General features: G+C 38.0%; 1 protein-coding gene across 1 annotated transcript in view; it reads left to right on the forward strand.

The window, feature by feature from the left end:
• Positions 1-21,264, forward strand: part of LOC103463509 (adhesion G protein-coupled receptor D2) — an 82,029-nt gene that overhangs the window by 24,807 nt on the left and 35,958 nt on the right. The window contains exons 21-22 of the mRNA XM_081606262.1: positions 13,807-13,848; positions 19,758-19,811. Of these exons, the coding sequence (XP_081462388.1) occupies positions 13,807-13,848; positions 19,758-19,811 (96 nt within the window). The remainder of the gene's footprint in view (positions 1-13,806; positions 13,849-19,757; positions 19,812-21,264) is intronic.

Raw genomic sequence — 21,264 nt, forward strand, 5'->3', positions numbered from 1 at the left:
TTATTTGCCTTAGAATTACCTGCCAGCTCAATTTAGTAATTGACTGTGTCATAAGAAAGCAAACGAGCCCCCTTGCCCCTGCCAAACCATACCTTTTTGTGCTTTTTTTGTGTGTTTGAAAGTGTGTGTTCTGCTAGCTTACCGCCCATCTAATTTGTAAAATCCTCCCTGCTTTGCCATTTGTCATAAGCAGATATATATGTCTCTGTTTTTATCCTTGTGTGCAAATGCATGTTAGCAAGCAAGCATTCAATCAGCTGACTCTCACCTTCATGACCTCACTCTCCCACGTCCCCTCCTTCCCGTCTTCCAATCTGTGCTGCAGACAGTGTCAGGAACAGCTCAGACACCAGAAATTACCCGTGTCGAAACAATGACCGATCTATTTATAAGTTCACCGCCTTGCCTTTTGTACTGGCTGACACTGCTCGGCATGTGTGCGCACACACACAACCTTAAACAGCCATATCAGTGATGGCATGGGGTGAATAGGTTAGGGATAGTCCTGGTTTTCCTTACCCCGCCGCGTCGCCGCAGATCCCTGGATTTACCCGTCTTTGATGTATACTTTGAGGGTAATTAGTGAGAACTGGGTCAGAGTAGGCCGAGAAAGCAAAACAGTGTGGTTGTTTCAGCGACTGGGTGGTAAGGAGATGCTTAGATCTGCTTGAGAAAAGCCTGTCGGTGTTGGAGGTTAAATGGCTGTCCAGTATGAACCACTTTACGTGACGCGAGCAGCCCTCTTTTTGTTGCATCTACCTTGACGCAAATAAACATTGCTCAGATTGTTTCTAAAATGTAAATTTGTTCAGTGTAAATATCTTCATTATCTTTTTTTTCTAAATCATTCTCACCAGTGGATGCATTTTATTAACCTTATTTGTAGTGTTAGTGTGGTTTTCTCCTCGGTTCACTTGCAGCTTTGAATACATCAGTGATGATATATTTTGTGTTTTTCAATACTCTCATCATAAATTATTTTTCCAATTTTTTTTCCATTTGCTCTTTAATGCAAAAATGTGATATTTGAAAGAATGGCTAAATAGTTGTTGAGTTTTTTTTTTTTTTTTTTTTTTTAGCAGACATCTCACATTTCAAAATAAGATTTTTCTACAAATTACCCCTAATTATTATTTTTAATTTAAATTTATTTTTAATCAGAGGACTTTTGTCAAGTGCAAGACATGAAATTCCCCTAATCTCACACCACAAGGTTTCCTTTTTGATTTATGTTATTCCCATTAATTAAAACAGTTATCTCTAATTATGGACAAGTGATCTAGAAACCACTTATCCAGAGTAAATCCCATGCGGGGATGATTAATGGGCAGTGAAGTATCTGGGAAGCAGGGTGGCTACCTGTATATTTTACTACCATTACAGTAGAGCATTGTGTGAAGGAAAACAAAACGGCAGCGATTAGAGACGGAGAACAACGGCTCTGGCAGCGGGACACTGATTGGGATGTTGATCGTCCCTCGCTGGCCTTTTGCCCTTCCTGCTGTGGCCCCCGGCCTGCCCTCCACAGATACCCCGGGTCGTTTCCTATCCATGTCAACACACACAGATATGCACTCTTCCCGCTGAGTGTTTACAGCCACATGCTGATTCCTATTAATCTGCTTCTCGTCTGGGTCCGGAGGAGGAGAGGAGGGGAAAGGGGAGGGGGTGGGAGGCGGGTTTGTCTTGGAGCGAGAAGCCAGCGAAGGTGGGTAAAGCCATTTCGCTCACACAACCCGAGAGCCTCGGCTGACAGATTGCGCCAGGCCTGGACTTCTTTTTACACTGAGCAGATGTGGTCTCCCACTTGTTTTACTTAGTAATTATCCCTCATTAGGTGAAAGCATGTGCCAATCAAACAACTTGGAGAGTGAGAACAGAGCCTGGGCCAGAGCAGGGAGAGACGGGGGAGAGGCAGGGAGACCTGTAGCCCGATCTTCACAGTTTTTACAAACACAGAGTCATTACTAGATCAAAGGCAGGCCCTGCCAGCGCTGCAGCTTCTGCATCACTGGCATTATTATTATGCCGTGTTTGACATTTCAGCTCTTGCAGAAATTACTCTCACAATTAACAACAAATGTTTTAGATTTTTCTTTCAATTATTTCAGTCACACTGTTTTTTTTTTCATTCTAAACTTTTATTCCAGAGATAATAGTGTAATGAATAGATGTTAATTAAATGTTGAGTATTTTCTTTGACAAACATCTCGTCAAAACACAAATTCTCAGAGAACTTTGAGAAGAGTAGCAGCCTTGTCTCACTAAATTAAGCTTAAATTTCTGCCACAGTTATGTTAATTTTGTTTTTATTTTATGGCGTGCTAAACAAATACAATATATTGGATAAATTACTTCAATACCAGACAGTTTTTTTGTTTTTTTTTTGCAAATACTGTGTGCAATTGATTTATCTGTTTTATTTATTTTCTGTCAAAAATGTGGGAAATACAAGTTATTTGGCAAAGATAAAATAAAAATAGAAACCTTTACGCATCAGTTTTATCTCTCAAACTGTTACGATTGTTATTTGCCCCACAATTCACAGTGGGTTGAATCTATGAATCATACAGGCGTCCTCACTGGCTTACTGGGGGAGTGCAACTCTCTTCCAAAAAATAAAAGAGTGAGAAAGAAGACAGAAACGAAGATCTATGAAGTCTTCACGTCAATGAACTACCATTCATTTTCACTTTGAAGTCTTTTGAACCGTACTGAAGTGTGATTGCAAGTGACAGTCACAGAGTCTGCCGGCTTATCATGATGGATGCACCTTGCCGTCATGGTGGCGCTGCACACATGTATTTGCACGTGCACTCCCAGACAAATGCATGAATACGGAGAGTTTCAGAGCAGGGATAATGCGGGTCTGCGTTTGCAGACACAGACCCACTTATAAGATCCATTTATTCAGCTCATTCATACTCGCACAAAGGGACAAGGTTACCTCTCTTTTTTTTTTTCTAATTGTGCAGTTTTCTCAATAGCAAGATTGGAAATTCTCTGCCAGTTTATTTCAGTTTTTAAACTTTGAAAGGTAATATATTGCTCATAAAGGTCCTGTAAATTAAAAGGGTGTTTTTTGTTTGTTTTGTTTTGTTTTGTCATGTTTGTGCTATTAAGAAAATGTGCACATGACCTGCACTTTTTCAAAAATTGAAAATGTCACAAAATGTTACAAAATATAAATGAAATCCACATATTAGCGATGTAGACATTAATAGATGACCTGCATATTATGTTAATTGGATATTTTCTTTCTTCCTCCTTTTTTCTTTGTTTTTTATTTCCTTGTTTGATTCTTTTAATTTCATTATGTCCTTCCCTCTTCCTTTCTTTCCTTTATACATTATAGAGACACTTATAGCTCTCAGCCCTGTGTTTGTGAAATACAGTAACAACACCAGAACCATGTTTTCCTGTTTTTAGCAGAACTTGACCCTTTTAAAGCCATTCATAATTTTCAATTGAGGGAGCTACAAGCTGTCATAGATTTATTTTTTTTTTCATGGCTGTCTGATTATGTTTAACTTGTTTCATTTCCAACAAATGGCTACATTTTAGTCTGGAAATTCCTTTTCCACCTCCACAGAGAGATGAGAAATAACTTTCTGAACTTTAGTTTGGACCTAATTCTGCTTGCCTCTGAGCTCAAGTAATGTTTGCAGGTGAGAATGCCAGAAGCAGTAGTTTCGCAGGAGCAGGTTACCCTTCAACAGCAAGCTGCTTTCTGTGAAGGTGTCAGAGCCTTATGTGGACCGTCTCTTTCATAAAGATTTATGGCTGTGTTAAATGTTTATTCAGCACTTCTAGTTAAGTCTTGCTTATTTATAATTTGCACTGTGGTGGAAAATGACTAAAACAGTGAACAACTGTGATTTTTTTTAGTGTCAGACTAATACATAGACAGACTACAATTTTTATGGAAATATGATGCATGACCCACATTTACTGGCATTCGTGGTAGAGGCGTGTTCTTAAAAGTTCATATAATGAATGCAGGTTTCAATACAGTAATTTCATATTGCTCTGTAAAATGTTCAATTTTATATGACAGATTGACACAAAGTGGCATAAAATCTGAAAAATTATACATGATTTTCAATTATTTAACAAAAATAAAATACACTGTACTTTTGCATTCAGCTCTCTATCTAATACCCCTACAAATTCTAATACAATCAATTGCCTTCAGAAGTTAACTACTTAGCAAATTGAATCAATTTTTATGTAATTTAATTAATTGTTGTTAAATGTGTTGTTTTCTTCTGTTTGGATTTTATATTTTAAATATTCAGTAATTATAATTAGTGGAGACAAACTTATCTGGTACTGCTGATACTTATATGTATGGTTAGGTGAAAACTTCTTTATAAATGGCAAAATCAAATTGGCACCTCCTGTCAGAATCTGACTCGGGGCACATGTGTGCATTTTCTTCACACCCATCCAGCACCCAGCTGCTGTTCTTCAGGACGCGTGTTCTTCTGTTTATCCTCCCTGTCAGAGGAAAACTACACGATTAGAAAAAAAACATCGGAAGATTGACGGCGGGATAACATTCAGTTTGACAAGAAGGTGCGCCAGGAAAGCCAGCCGAATACCAAAGTATTTTTAATTAAACAGCTCTCTGCACTAGCTGCACCAGTTCAAAGACTCCCGCTTTGACCCATGTGTTAAAAGTTTGTATCAGCTTTCCGTGGCTGTGTTTTTCTTGGCATCCAAGACACGGAACCCTAAATTGTCTTGTTTAAAAGCTAGCTTGTTTACAGTTCAATCTCTTTCTCTTTCTCTCTCTTTTCTTTTTCTTTTTTTTACCACCCTCCCCATTATAATACCACATGTGTGCAGTGTGATCATGTTCAGAGCATAACTACCAGTTCTCTCTTGTTTTTTTTAGGTCTTTAAATAGGCCTGATTTGTGTAGATACCTAAAAAAAATAATAATAATTTTAAGATCTGCTACTCAGTCGGATCAGATTTATTCTTTGTCATTCAGGTTTATTTACACGTTAAAACAAATAAAATAAAGTGCTCATCTGTTTCTTGGGCACTTTGTCAATAACATTTGTCCGTCTGATGTAAAATCGATAAGACACACACTGACACAATGCCAGAGCGATGGCAAATGTGTAGTCATTTATCATTGACTAGTAATAAAGATATGTCACAATTGATTTTAGCCCATTTCTCCCCCTGCTTTTCGTTCTACGCCTTTCTCACTCATTCTCTCTCTCTCTCTCTCTCTCCACTCCTTTTCGTTCTTGCTCTTTTGCAGGAGCAGTAAATAGAAAGAAATAAATGAATGTTATTATGACTAAGGTATGTTTGGCCTTGCTTAACTCAATTATTAGTGGAGAATGAGGCTGTGATGATTTGAAAGTCTTTGTGCTCTGATTCCAGTGACGCGCTAGATCGGAGCACAAAAAGAGGAAGAGCATTTGACGGATCAGTGTTCGGGTGGTGTCTTCTCCAGGAAGTGTGGCGGTTGATCTGTTACTTCCGCAGACATTTTTAAAGAGATTTGCGAACATTTTGTTTATCTCATGTTTCTTGAGGTGCACCACAAAGAAGCATTTTGTTATCCAATGTAGGTGCACTTAAATAAAATTCAAATATGTTTATTACCTTGAGAAAGTAAAGATAAAAGAAAAAATACACGGAGATTAAACATTTGGGTTTAACTGCATATTTGAGCTCATAACTAAAAGAGTTATAGAATTATATAAAGTAGAACAAAAGTGTAAATTGTATGTGTCATATCTACATGTCTATTTTTAGTGGGGATTTCACTTTTTGCCCTGTTTTAGGTGAGAAAATTTCATTGTGATTTCTGGTCATGAATGTGTATATGGAAAAGAATGGCAAAAAGGATGAGATGCTAAGACAATATAACACAACAAAATTAACTAAGTAGTTTAAAGTTTGAAAACAAGAATGCATTCTGATTAACACCACAGGCAATGTATTCATTAAAGCATCTTGTTTTACTAGAGGGTGGCTACATTATAAGTGCAAACATAGTGGAATTATGTATTTTTAATTTTCTGTGGCTTTAGATAAAATGTTTAACATTCTATATGTGCAGTCAATTCCTGTTTTTTGGGGTTTTTTTTTTACCGACCTTTGCACAGAAACCTAACTTCATGATAGAGGTGGTTAGTGCTGCTAATATTGTTACCTTCAGGCTACTTATTTTAACTCTCACCTTATACTTTCTGCTTGTGCAATTATTTACTACACATACCAGTGCAGGAATTTGATTACAAACAGGGTCGAAGAAGCAGTGACACTCATTTTAAAATGATGTCTGGTGGCACATTCTCTTACCATCTCTCTCAGGCTCTGTTGTATCTAATCGGTCCCACTCATCACTTCCGTGTTTGAATGTCCTGATTGGCTAGAGTGCTGCTGTCATCTGCGCCTTCTGCACTAAGTTACACAGTTTTTTTTTTTTTTTTTCCAAATGTGCAGTGAGATGTTTTAGGAAGCCAGATAGGCTTGTGGGACTGATCTGAACACTAATGTACATTTGAAAATAAAACAACATCACTTTCAATTGTAAGTGTCAAAGTTTAACAGGTTCTGCTACTTTTCTAGTCATTGTGACCCTCCACTTCCCAGTGTTTAGGTTTGTGTGTCAGCCATGCCACCAAGGGTTGCCGCCGCCGGGTTGTGTGTACCCAAGTTGCACCAGTGGTAGCGAGCAACATCTGTTTCGAGCTTGTTGTTCCTCTTGGCTGCTTTTCAATTGGATTTCCTCAAGCAGGGCCAAAAGCTGTCACCTCTGCCAGGCTCTGTTAGCGATCACCGCCGGCCCCTATATTAAGTAGGTGGTTCAGGGCTAAGCTAATAACTCTCCCTCCTCTCCTGAGCCATCACACACCGGTACTGGTGTTCTTCCTGGCCTCTGAGTCTGCCTGTCTGTGTGTGTGTGTGGGGGGGGGGGTGCGTGTGTGTGTAGATACTCTCACTTTTCTTCTGTTGCTGTACCCCATTGAGGCAGGTTCGCTTGGGGGTCTGCTCCTCCACTTGACACGCAGCTGACCGTGTTTCTTATCAAGAGAAAGTGGGAATCTTACAAGACCATTTCAAAGGAGGAACTTATCCACTTTCCTTCATAATGTGTAACAGAATAAGAGCAGAAAGAAAACTTTTGCCTCCACTTCACCCTCAAACAGAAGTAGCTTCGGAGCAGATCTAAGGATAAGAATAAAAAATAGCCATGCATTTAAGATAAGTATTGTAAAGATTCAGAGCATAAATGTTCACTTGTCTGTAGCATTTCATATTCTCTTCACATTTTCTTACAATGTGAAGAGAATGTCCACTCATCATATCAGTGATGAGTGCAGCTGTTATTTATTCAGGCACAAAAATGTCTTATTAGGATTAAAGTGCATTTTTCAACCAATACGATATTTATTATAAAGCAAAATGTAGGACCAGTCAAATACCAATTTACTGTCGAAATCTGCTGTTTACACAGGATTAAGTTTTACCTTGACCAAGTGAATTTGCTGACTTTTCATTAAAACTAACTTAATCTTCTGCAGAGTGTAACATTAATCAGCCCCTGCATGTATCCTCAAAGAGAAAGCAAACCCCTTATCTTAGCTCGAAATATTTTTTAAAAAGCTGCGGCTACTTTCAATCCCAGGAGGCTACATGGCAGACAGAGGTTGAAAGCTGGAACTGATCAAAGAGGGCAGCTTCAGTTTGTTGTGTTTTCCCTTCCTGTTATCCTCTGATGGCTTCCAGTAGAACGAACTTCCAGAAAACTTTAAAACAGCAAAGTTCCTTTAAATCAAGGCTGCAAACCCACTTGAGTTGCTTTTGACCTATGATCACTGGAACATTGATCAACATATTTGATGTGTATTGATAATTCTGATGATGGCACTCGATAAAATGGAAATGTTTGTTACTGGTTTCTCAATTAATGACTGTGTAATGTTTTTGTGACTTTTTATTTTTGTGTTTTTATTACAAAGCACGTTGAACTGACTTGTTGCTGAAATGTGCCGTACTGATAGACTTGATTGATTGATAGTTTAAGCAGCTTTAGTAGAGAGAGAAGAAAGATACTGACACCTTCTGTGTTTTCCTTGGGAATATTTTTTTCCCAACAGGTCAATGACACTGATTATAGATCATTTTAATGTTCCTCTTTCAGTACCAATTTCTACTCTTGTTTCTATGAGCACAGCCTTAAAAACAATGCTTACTTATTTCCATTGTTTGGAAAAATAATCAGTTTTTGATTTTCTGACAAAGTGATGAAATATGGATTTAAACAAACGTTTGTGTGTAAGAGGAGCATGGTGTCTTATAATCCACTAATAATATCTGTCAAACTCAATTCCTTCTGCTAACCTTAAATCCACAGATATTTTAGAATCCTGAGAAAAATGTGCTGAGATTTATTTTCCCCGCTGTAAGCATCTTTCCATCTTACCTTCTGGTCATCTTATGCAAGCCTAGGTATTTCAGTTTTTATTGAAGGTATTTGCCTTTTTAACCCTGCAGAGTGCCAGGTTTCTCGTATACCTGCACGTCTCTCTTCCTCCGTGTCTCCTGCCAGTTGTTCTGGCCAGCTGGAGCAGTTACGTCGGGTTGGATTTGAACCGAAGACCTGCAAACCATCAACTCCCTTTTTTCACAGCTTTGACAGACACTTTGATTTGACGTGCCATGAGCAGTTAAAGTGCGAGTTATGTATACATGTTAATTAAACTGTTTATGCATGGAGGGGTCAGAGACATTAGCAAGCCCCAGTGCAGAAGTGTGAATTTCTTCTCTTTTCCCCTCAATCACAGCATTTTAACCTCTTCTGTCTCTCATTTTCTTAATGATTACCAGGTGGAAAGGCAGGTTTTTTTCCCCCCACCGTTTTCGCCAAGTAGAGACGCAGATAGCTCTATTTGTGAAAAGTGTCTCTGTGTGTTTGAATTTGGGCTAGCGTATTTGACGGCAGGTCTATGTTACTCAAATATCTCTCTTTTTTGGCTCTCTGCAGTTCTTTGAAAAAGATGTTGTGGTTTTGGTCCTGAATTTCTTTTGATAAAGCTGTTGGTCCAACACAAAGATGACATTGTAAAAATTTCCTTTTCAATGTATAATGTCAGTTTGGACAAGTGTAACTTTGACACTGAGCCATGGGAGTGCCAGATGTTACTGTTATAAACAACATAAAGCATGTGGTCTATAAAAGTTGATGCTACTGAAGCGTTTTATTTATTAACCCTTTTACGCCTAAGTTTCAAATGTCTGCCTATATATTTCTTCCTTATTTTAATTGTAAGTAGTTCTTTAAATTGAATCTATTTCCTGTTCCTAAGAATTATAAATAGCATCAATGGATGCATAGAGAAGTATTTTTGTGATGATATATTGAAGGGGGAGATGTGCTACTTTATGTAGGTAAATCAACCAAAACCCCAGCAAAAAATAGATTGATGCTTTTGGTAGTAATATTTCACCAATGTGAAAAATTTCAGAATACATTTGCATAGTATTCTTTTTCTTCTACTGTATGATCATCTTAAAATTGTTCAGATCCTAATCCTAAATGGAATTTAAGCAGATGCCATTTCTTTCTGAAAAGAAACATATAGTAACTTTTAATCCAATTTTAAAACACTCCTTTCCCTGATGTCACTCTAGTTTAATGAAACGCTTTGCCCGCTTCTCTTACAAAAAGGAGCAGTTAGGTGACAGAAGCAATATATTGTAGCAGAGAAGAAAAACCTGCCCCATCAGTCCCCGTCTTTTTGCCAAGACTCTGCCCTCCCCCCTTAATCATAGTTTTCATATCTGTACATTGAAAATTTTCTTCCCAAGGACACTGTCATAAACTTGCTCTTTTCAGATTTTTTTACCTGCCAGTGCTGCTCCCTAAGTCCTCTCCATTGGAGAGCTTGATGGAAACTGGAAATGGGGACGCTGAAAGGTGAAAGATTGGGGGGAATGTATAGTTATCGTTCACTTTGAATATGTAATCATTTATAGTGCACTAAGGTGTACAAAATAAATATCGTTTGGGAAGAGTCTGTTCTCCTCAGGTAGCACACCAGGGGTCCAACATATAAGTAAACACATTTGCTGATCCTTTTTAAACTTTTCTGCTCTGCTGCTAATTGTCATCTGTGGGACTTTGTGCCAGATCTGAACTTGATGTAACCAAGCTCAGAAAGTACTAATGATAATGTCCTTTTGAATCTAAAATGTGCTTTAAACAGACCCCTGAATTTAATATTTTTAAATGTGTGTGCAGGATATCAGCCATGCCTGCTTTTACTTTTGGAGTTTCTGCTGAAGTTGTTTTGTAACTAGGATAAAATATAAGAGAGAAACAAATGGTGTCTGACTTACCTTCTGATTAATTTGGAGTTCTGTGCCATGGAGAAACAAAGGCAAATTTGCACCTGTCAATTTGAATTACTTTGTTTCTGGAGTTTTCTAAGTTTTGTAACAATGCAGCTGCTTTAACTTACTGTTAGATGTTAGCTTTTGAAAACAAAACAGGTCTTTGTAAGACAAAGATCCCTTCAAAACCTACAAATTTGAAACAAAATACATTTTTATTAACTGCTTTGTTCAGATAAACTCTGAATTATCTGTTCTCACACTTTGTCTTATTGCAAACTTAAATTTTACACCCAGTTGGTAAAACCGTAAGTTTAAATAAGCCTTTGCATATTTTATCTTTTAACTCTGTTGTCAGTGTAAGACAAGATATGCAATAAAACCTGTTCATTTGTTCATGTCCAGCTTGGGATATTTTTATAAAATGAGCTTAATTTAGCGACACCACTTGCAAAGGTTAGGATTAAAGAGTAGCATGAAGCTTTTAGTGCAAAACTAAGCTGCACTTAATGGCTCACGGTAAACATTTAATGGACTCCACTCGATTTTACGTAGAGTGAGCTGCAAGGACGTGGAAGGAAAACTTCCAAAAGGAGGTTGTTAACTTTATAAACTGTCTGTATTTTAACAGCACCAAGGTTATAATTCATTGGTTTAACTGATTTGACTTAGAAAACGCTGCAGTAAACCAGCGGCTCAACTTTAATTCACTCTTTCCCGGACAAAACTCCGAAAATCAGAGTCCTGCTTACTTATTTAAACAAGCACTATTTTATGTTGTATTGCAGCAAAGTACATTTCTCTGGGGTGATTATGTTTTTGATATAACACGGTGTTATCTTTAACTTTTTAAACATACAATTGTTTGCTAATTAGAGGGGAGCAAATTAACATATGCTTTGCTGTTTGATGTACAGTGTAACAATACTTTGATAGTAATTGTGTTCACTCTTTGCATAAATTGGCCAGTATCTTGTGCCGAGTTCAAAAGAAACGGGGCTGAGTTTAGAAAAACATTCTGGAATTTAAATAATGTGCCCCAATTTTCTTGCATGTTTGTTTTTCAGTGCAGATATTAATGAATTAACATTTTAAACAATCCATCTTATTTTTAACTCAATTAGACGTTAAAAGATCATTTTAACTAATATGCCGCGGCATGTTCTCCTCACATTGTGTGATGCATAACAAAAGATTGGTTACGAATAAGAGCATTGATCAAAAACATGATAATCAAATTGCAACAAAGGGCTTAAACTTGCAACTCTAATGCAATACAATAGAACATGTGTTGCAAATTACCCCCGCAGTGTTGCTTTATGTATTTGTTTGCACATAAACTTACTTGCCTATTTGTATGCATGTGCTTGTTGTTGAGTAGATGATTATGATCCATACCACACATGCTAAATGTTCTTTTTTTGGCATTTATATTTCCAACAACGGTAATCCTTGACTTTAGCGAGCAGAAGAATCAGACCAGCAGACACAACAAAGCTGTATCTAATTTAGAGTAAATGGAACATCTGCATATAGCCTCACCACACAAATCAGGGAACGTATTTTACCAGTTGACGGTTTAAACAAAATTTAATAACCTAGTTCTAATCCGTTGTAACCAATGTTATCCTTCCTGTTCAGTGGTCAAAGCATTGTTTTTAAATCTGCTTCTAGCATTTTCACAATTTATATTTGACCTTTTTGCTGTGTTCTTTGGTCTGTATGAAGTTGTTTGCCTACTCGTGTTCTCTAACATGTTATCCCAGAAACCCTGTAATTAACCTGTAGTTAACTGTAGGGAAATGCACATTAATGCATGTCACACTTTTAAGTTTTGAAAACCATGTATCATTTTCCTTCCACTTCACAGTTATGCACAATATTTTGTGTAGGTCTGTCAGAATCAACAGCAATAAAATGCATTGAAGTTTGTGGTTACAAAGTAAGAAAATATGTAAAAGTTCAGAGATTTAAAACATTTTTTCATATTCATTAACCAGCTGTCCTAACAGACTTTACTAATCTTGCCATTGTGCTATTTTATTTCTTTATGAAACAAAGTTTTCTCGCATTTGCAATTATTGAATAAAAATTCAAACTGAAGATCCCAGCATCAGATTGCCTATAGTCTGTCGCATGTGTGAGACAAGTAGAACTGTCATTTTTAAAAAGATGTATGACTTGAGCTGTTATTACGATAAACAGGGCAGTTCAATTCTTGGGTGGGGTGAGCCGCGGCCCACTTCTTGTCGCTCAAGCAAGAGGTCGTCGCCAGCCATTGTCATCCAGCCGCTGAGGATGGGCCCCCAAATCATGTTGTCAATGTTGATGCATCGAGATCTCCCTCTGGCAAAAATTGGATGCTCCGAACTCGTTTTGATTGATGCTTTGACCACATCGTGCCCGGTCCTCGTGATGTGTCCTTACCCCCACTTCTAACGGCACAGCAGCACAAACACTTTGGCAGTGAAAGGGGAGAGGTGTACTTTAAAAAGTTATTTTGTGCCTGTAGTAAGTTGGTCCGTGTTGACATTGTGTTCGTCTTGTCCAAGCATCTAGTGAGTCCATCAGCCTTGAAATTGCTAGAACTTTAACTGTCTTTTTATATTTTCTCAGTACATGTTTAGTGGCACAGTTCAATCAGTGCTCAGAGTTTGTTGTTCTCACTGTTTTCATTGAGGCTAAAGGATTACACTTTTGCCTGAAGGTGAATGCACAGCTTGTACATTCAGTGAATGCCACAATGGATTTGAATGGAAAAAAAAACCTCCTTTTTTCATTGCGCCCAAAAGTGCAGGCCTTTTTGTCTCCAAGGGCATGACATTCTTGGGCCCTGGGTACTAGCCATGAGTTTTATGAACATGAAATATCTTCTTTTGTCTGTCATTCTTTTCATTCTGTTCCCCGTGCCTCTTTTTTTCCCTCTGCTTTCCTCTTGGTCTTGTCGGCGCCTAGTTGCTCTCTTTGTGTGTAACTGTTTGTGCCTTTAGATTTTTAATAGGTTAGTTCTGTCTAATTCTCCAATAATTTTGTTTTCATTTCATTAAATTTTGAAAGCGTGTTTATGATGCAAGTGATTAAGGCTATGGAGAGTATGTTTTTTTTTTCTGGTTACATTTAATAAAAACATAAAACGAAAACAAGCACTTGAGGTTGTTTTTCTGAGTGAGTCTAGGTAGAACCTTGTATTTCAGCCTCTAGTTGCTTTGTGCTGCCCATACTGGGTATGAAACAAATGCAAGCTGAGCTTTACAAAGATGGTCCAGTTTACAGAAATTCTTCATCATCTTCACAGCATTTCACCTTCCCTGTACTCATCAATCAACTTTGTACTTTTCTTTAATGTATTTAACAAAAAAACAGGATAAAAGAGAAAACAACAGTTACAACTTTGTCCTCTTCTTTCTCCCCTCTTTCTTTCTTTGTCTGTGTTTGCAGGGCCTGTTCATCTTTCTGATATATGGGGTGTACAACACAGAGGTAAGTCTGCATTGTGTCTCAAGGCTGTCGGAGTGAATGAGAGAAATGACAAGTTTCTGATGGGCTTCTTGCTTAAATGCTGTGTGGGTGGGGTGACAGAGTGTGTGCGTGTGCGAACGCGTTTCGTGCGGGTGAGTGGAGTGAGGGGAGGGGACATCGTTTCCACGCGAGCGTCCCGCTGCCCTTCATGCTTGGACTAACTTATATGCATCCGAGTCCGACCATTTAACACTGACACGCTGCGCTTCTCAGCCACTCATTCCTCACCCACATTGGCTAATATTTCACTGCCTCTTTAAGTTTTTAAACTCACGGTCCTCCATTTAGCATCCTGACAAAGCTCCTGGCCAGGGCTTTGCATGGCCCAGTGCAGCTACCATTGCAGGATGGGGAAAAAATAAGAAAAAAAACAACCAAAAAACAGTGCAACAAACAGCTTCCAGTTAATAATTGAAAACAATAACAATATTGGGATGTGATTACTATTTAAAGTGATTCTAGCAGTAGTGCTTAAACTTTTTATAGCAAAGACCACCTTTGTAAACAATACCAAAAAATGTGCTACCTGCTGGAAATGATTAAAGAGTAAGACCTGCTGTTTAGTTATGCATCCACTTTAACACTCAGATATTCAAATTAAAACCAGGCTGGGTTAACATTGGGTCTGATGTCATCATGAGATTCATGTAGTAACTTCAAAATTTAAATAGGCAGCCAGGTGTACTTTTACATTGTGTTTTGTTTCCCCCCCAAAGTTTATAGTGAGTAGTCTTGAAATACTCTCCACAACATTTTTGTCTCTCTGTAAAGGAAAGATCAGCGTCTCTGGGGTCTAAAATGTTACCTGGGGGCCCATGTGCCGCTCACATAAGGTTATTCTACTGGCCCATGACCACAATTAAAGAATGAATAAAATTTGTCTCATCAACACGTGTGATTCATGGGGAAAGCCATGAAAAATTTTAGAGTGAAATTTTGACCAGCTTTCAACAAAGATGCCACCAACTTTTTGTTCAACCCAAAAGTACGGTTGAGCACAAGATAGTTCTCTCTCCTTAACAGTTTTTCTCTCCCCTTCATTTTTTACACTATAGAACTACAAATATCTGGTAAAGCAGACTCAGAGTCATGTGAGTCTGAGTCTGCACCTTCCTAAAATGTACCACATTTGTATAATTGAGATCCATTTTGAATGCATAAACACAATTATAAGCCCTGATGTTCATATTTTAGTTACGCAACCACTGGGTCTGGTGGTCCCACTGTATTTCATTGCTGAAATTGAACACCACCAAAGATGTTTTACATTAAAATACAAAAAAGATTATCGCTGCACTTGAATTACATCAATATAAACAGCAAATATGGTTTATTGTCACCTTTGAATTTTAAAATAAAACATTTTAAGAATAAAAGTACAGCTCATTCATCTTTGCTCTATCACAAAAGCATGTACATTTAAAAAGGACAAAATGTATATTCCATATACATGTGAACATTTATGTTTATTTTTTAAATTTACCTGTAAATCGCTATAATAACATCTTTTATTTAAATCCTTTTTTTTTGGACCAGGTGCAGAGAAGATTCATATGCACAAACATCCTTGTACTGTATAGTCTGAGGACTGATACACTGGGTTTTGCATTTATCCCAAACCCAGACATTTTTCATAATCTTAACCATTCCAAGTACATTTGTAACCCAAGCCTTTACCAAGGCTTTATTCACACCATAACGCAAACCTAAAGTAGAGCTCGGTAGAATTTAAAAAAGTGAAGACCAGAAAAATGTCCTCACTTTCAATAAATGACCTCCTTTTGTTGGTAAAAATTGTTATAATGGGAATATGTACCAATACCCCAACCCTCCACACACAAACAACACGGCTAGAAAGAAGCACAACCAGAAGATGCACAATTTTATCAACTCTGGGTTTGGTGAACCCGAACATCCAGAGTGTAATGTAAATGTATTGGGGGCGGTGTATGGGGTGGGTGGTCGTCAGTTTTCTTTTCCTGTATTATGTTTTTCACAGAAAGTGACCCGAGGCCAATGAGTCTCAGTTTGAGAAAAAAAAAAGATCTCCTCTATATGTTTTACAGGTTCATTTTACAGATGAATCCAAAGGTCATTTGTCTTTTTGTTGTTTCAGACGAGGCCTTTAGAAGGTAAATGGGCAAAATTACATGACCTCCCACTTTTCAGTTTTTATCTAACTTCATCAGCTCCTCCGTCCATCTGAACATCCAAGATTACATTGGTCTCACACAACATTTCAATTTCCTGTCTTTAGTTTGTATTTTCTCTTTCTTGCTTGTATTCATGTCTTCTTCAGAGCATGAAAGGGTGTCCCTGAGTCATAGCCAATCTATTGGCAAAACAGATGCTGGGAAGGTTGACCCTTTACATTGTAAAATAAATTAACATGCATTCCTGCTGAGTGGCCTTTTTAATGGGCAGAAGTAATTTGCAGTCTCTGAAGTTGTCTTTGACCCTGAGGTTTTCATGGTATTTGAACAGCTTATGTTCCAATTTTTTTTTAAAAAAAAGGAACCTCCTTTTGTGTTGAGACGACTCACAGAAACCTCTTTGAACTACAGATCTGTACATTTTACTTCTTCCAAACCTCCATCACCTTTAGAAGAAACATATTTTGTTTGGACTCACCCTGTTTGTCTCATGTTTTGGATGTTAGTCATATTTTTTAAATTTAACGTCCATCTTGTTTACAAAATTCCATAGCAGATATTCAGAAACAATTTCTATCAGTATTCAAAATATTTCTTGCTTCTTGACTTCCAGTAAGATGATGAGCCAAGGACGTAGTTGTCTTTTGCTTTTATTTCAGCTAATATTTTTAGAAGTGGGCAGGAGCTCCTTTTTCAGTTAAATATTTTGGACACATGCAGTCATGCAATTATATCTCTTACTGAAGCCCCTTCACAGTGGATTGAGACCACACTACTAAATCAAAAATCAGCCGTAAGATGGACAGTGTTTGAAAGGTCTTCTTGAGTCCTTCAAGAATGGAGTTGATCTTATAATATGCATGGTAGCAGCAGACACTGCTTTTGCTTCAACCAAAGGATCTCAACATGGGGCTTTAACCAAAATCAGTTGATACTCTGCTATAGTCTGGTCCATTTGCATATTAAAATTGGTGCATGATGTGATCCCAACTTGAGCAGCGGTTATAGCTTGGGAATGGCAGCATACCTCCAGATGGCAGTGCTTTGGTAAAGAAAACTGTACCTTTCATGCTACTGAAAAGCCAATGACAGTGTTGAAGTGGCTTCCTCCCTCACATGAAGGGTAAATATACGTATACATGTATATGGAGTCCTTCCACATACATGTGTATTAGAAATGTTCACAGATTCAAAGGTCAAAGTTAACAGACATGACATGTGATAGGGAGCAAGGGAAATACCCATTTCACTGAAATTAAGAAGCAGTTGCCCTCACACTCAACTATTTTTTTCAGTCTGAATGTAAAATAAGAAATCAGTATTAGACAATTCTTGATTGGTTGATTGGTGTCCTTGTTCAACAAAGTTCCAGTGAATGGATTAGACTGCCTATTGGCACTCTTGTTCGTTGCAAGCTTGACTCCAGCTATCTGTGCTAAAATGAAAATAAAAAGACGACTATATGTTGACAAGTATCCAGAAAAGATTGAGATCACTCCATTTTTAACTTTACTTTTAAATGTTTCCCTTTTAAAACTAATTAATGAGGAAATATGACTTCGATATGCAAAAGTTGGCGGTGAATTAACCTGTACCTTAAAAGTCAGATTGTGGATTAACAAGCCTGGTTTTTCAGCTAAACAATAAACTGTGGTATGAAGCATAAACTGCATCTGCTGCTATTATACTCAAAATGCAATGCTTAATTGCTAATTACCTGATAGCTTCCCATTATTCATTGCAATTAGCTTTTCCTTGGTGGTCACCTTGTAATCCCACGCTTTGATGACCCTTTATTTCCATCAACTCCAAGGATTTCAGCAGGTGTTGTTGGGTGCACTGCTTTTATATGGAAATTGTGTTGCAACCATTTACATGCTTTGCATCAGTTCTAAACCTTGAGTCTACTCAAACCCCCTTAAACACATTACAATAATCTGAAACAATGCCCTTCCCCTCATTGTCAAATGATTAATTAAGTTGTGTCACGTAATTGTCTCAGCATGCTGGCTGTTTTTGATATCAGTGAAATCCCGAAGTCGTAATTTCCCATTTAAATAATGTTATACAGTGTTGTTTTACTCGCATGTATACTGTGTTGAAGGCCTTGTTAAGGTGTTGTCAGAAATAATAACACTGTTCACTTCTGATTCTGCTCTTCCTTCCATTAATAGGGCCTTCAGCAGTGGTTTGTATGCAAAATGTCCATTGTACACTCAAGCTGTCTCTGGAACATGTGTGTGATTGGTGCAGTGTCATAATTTATAATGCTTGGTGACTTAATGAAGCCATAAGCCATAATGCATATTCACTAATGTTGTGGGCTGGGCTGGGACAGGCTGTAGAGATGAGTGCCCAGCCACTACAAATTTCCAGTTTGTACTGACGGTGTGCATGAAAATGGCACAGGCACACACACAGGCATGCAGAATTCATAATTACCTTAAATGTTTTTTATGGAAGTCTTATGTTCATGTAGTAGCTACACTGTATCTGGTTGGGATAGGCGATCTGCTAGAGTCGTTGCACTAAATGTGATCTGCTCCAATGCTTTTGCCATAACTTTGAGCATATGGTATAGAGATGTCAAATACTTTGTGTTATATAAAACTCTTGCTAACAATAGTAAGAAAGGCGGCAACAATAAAGCAAAAATTCTTCCAACTTCCTAAATTGAGACAAAGACAAACTCAGATGAACAACAACACACGATATAAGAAAATGTGGAAAACTCAGAACCAAACCTGATTCAAAGGTTTTTGAAGTATTTAGCACAGTTATTCTATTTTTTATTTTTTTTTTTACCTTATAAGACATAAACATAATCGCTGCGGAAGTTATTCCTTTTTTCTTTTGTAGATGTTAAATAGATTTTCGAGTTTGGACTTACACAGTGATACAGCGACACTCATTACTCATTTTCAGTCATTGTACTTAAAGTTTAGGTCTTTGTTTGGGAATATTTCATCTTTTTCTAAGTGTAGTCTCAAATGAATGTCAAGCCACAACTACGCCAGTTGTGGAATTACATTGTTCTGATAATCTCTTAATCAGTTACAATTGTTAGGTAGCACCATGCTTCTATTTTTCTTTTCAATATATGTGGAAACAGTTTTTGGTAAAATGAACCTTTTCCACGTGGTGTAAATTTTCACAAAAAGTTTTCCCACTAAAATTATGGTGTAGTTTACTATTTGAGGATTGATAATTTTCTCTGTATACATGTGTGTCTGTGTGTATGTGCTGTATATTTTCGACATCAGTGACACTCTTTTGTGATGTTATATGTGTGTTAAATAAAGGCGTGCAAGTACACAGTTTCATCTCGAGTGTAAAAATGCAATCTGTTCTGCTAGGGCGGTCCCTTCTCCTCCAATAGCTCCATTTGTTGGCCCCTGTGCTCCATGTTGACAGATGATAGCTTGAAGTCGTCTCCTTAGTGTGCCAGCTCTATGTGTCACTTTCAAGTCCCATTAGCACTGGGACACACCAGAACACCCTCACATGCACATCTACACCGTGCCAGCTCCTCCATGATATTGTCTGCAGATTAATTCTAAAAATATGCGATTATTCTTTTACTCTTTAGTATTCTTCCTCCTTTTGTGTACTTGACTGTGCGCACAGGAAAATTCAATTTAGGTTTTATTTATTAAGACATGATTTATTGAGTTGAGATAAATAGTTACTACTTTTGTTTAATTCTCTTTCTTCCAGGTATGGAGTACTGTCAACAGGATCAAGGAGAGAAGAAAAGCACTTAATTTGTCCGTAAGTCATTCTAAGTTTTCAATTGAAGGAGTTTAAATGCAGGTCCATGTGCTTTTATGAATTCTGTTGATTATGTGTGTAACTAACTGTATTTTACTTCTCGTGGGAGAAAAAAAAAAGCAGCTCATTCAGTGCCAAAGAAAGCCAGCTCCAAAGCAGCTTCTAATAACCTTTTACTGGTCGACAGTCTATGTTAGATGCCCTTATACATCAAACATAGACCCTCCATAATAGCCCCCACACCCCTTTAGCCCTTCCTCCCTCTCCCAATTGCATCACCTTCATCCCAGCAATGTCAGGTTCTGCAGTGGGTTACAAGTTTCTAATCCTGGACAAGCCGTCCCCAGACATTAAAGTGTCAGAGCAGTATTTATGCGCGCTTGGACTCTGCTGTTTAGCTGAAACTGTGGGATATTGCTAGTGTGTGTTTGTGTGTCTGTAGGCCTGTGCAAGAAGAAAGATTGTTGCCAACACACCACCTTTTAAAAGTCTGACACATGCAAAGACACAACTCCTGCACTTAAAGGTGCAATTATGAACCTTAGCCCTTTACAAACACCCACTCATCACTCTAACCTCTTCTGCCAATGGTGCGTTGTGTGCATCCTCCATCTCATGTGCGCACACACAGACACAGTGCTTCTGGTCATGGTGTTGTGTCACACTTAATCTCCAGAAATACTTTGTCCTGCTCCTCCCTCTGCACTCTGACCCACACACATGTGCTTTAACCCTTCCTTTGAAGCCATTTATGAGCAGGAGATTGAAAACTGATCATGCTGTTACACCTTCCCTTTGACCCTTCTTTGCCTAAAAAATGGACAATGTAAAGATGGGAGGAAATAAACAAATAGATAAGCTAAAATGTGCATGCGTATATGTCAATGTAGAGAGTTTGTGAGGAAGGGGGTTTTGCCACCAGGTGCAGTCTGATATATGTGCTTCTCCTGTTATCAGTGAGGGACCCCCATCTAGAGTCATTTTTACTGCGTCCTCTCCCCTCCCGTGGTGGCAATTTTCCAATCTTGCCAGGTTCCGCTACCAGAATGCATTTTTTTAAGCCATCGCTGCTGCCTGATAGTTTTTAGCTAATGCTGTTTTGTGCAATAAATCCTGCTCGAAATACTGTATCCCCCTGTCCTGTGGTTAGATAGGAGACATTTGGCTCTAGATGACCGCACATGCCCCTATATATCCTCTTGTTGTAAAACATAGGATTGGGTATTGTGCCTTTGAGGTGAGGCGCAAAGAGGATTTTTGATGCTGTTACAGCATATGGGGTCATTTGGAGACGTATTGCTCCTGTCACAGATAAAGGGGTTTATATGGTTTATTATATGCCTGTGAAGATTTAATCCAATGGAATAATTCACGTCAATAGCATTTTAAGGACTTAAATTGAGAAAAACTGAATGGAACTCTTAGTCTCCCGTTCATTTAAACATTACCAATG

The sequence above is a fragment of the Poecilia reticulata genome, chromosome 4 (assembly GCF_904066995.2).
Source record: "Poecilia reticulata chromosome 4, P_reticulata-male-v2, whole genome shotgun sequence".
Classification (NCBI taxonomy): Eukaryota; Metazoa; Chordata; class Actinopteri; order Cyprinodontiformes; family Poeciliidae; genus Poecilia; species Poecilia reticulata.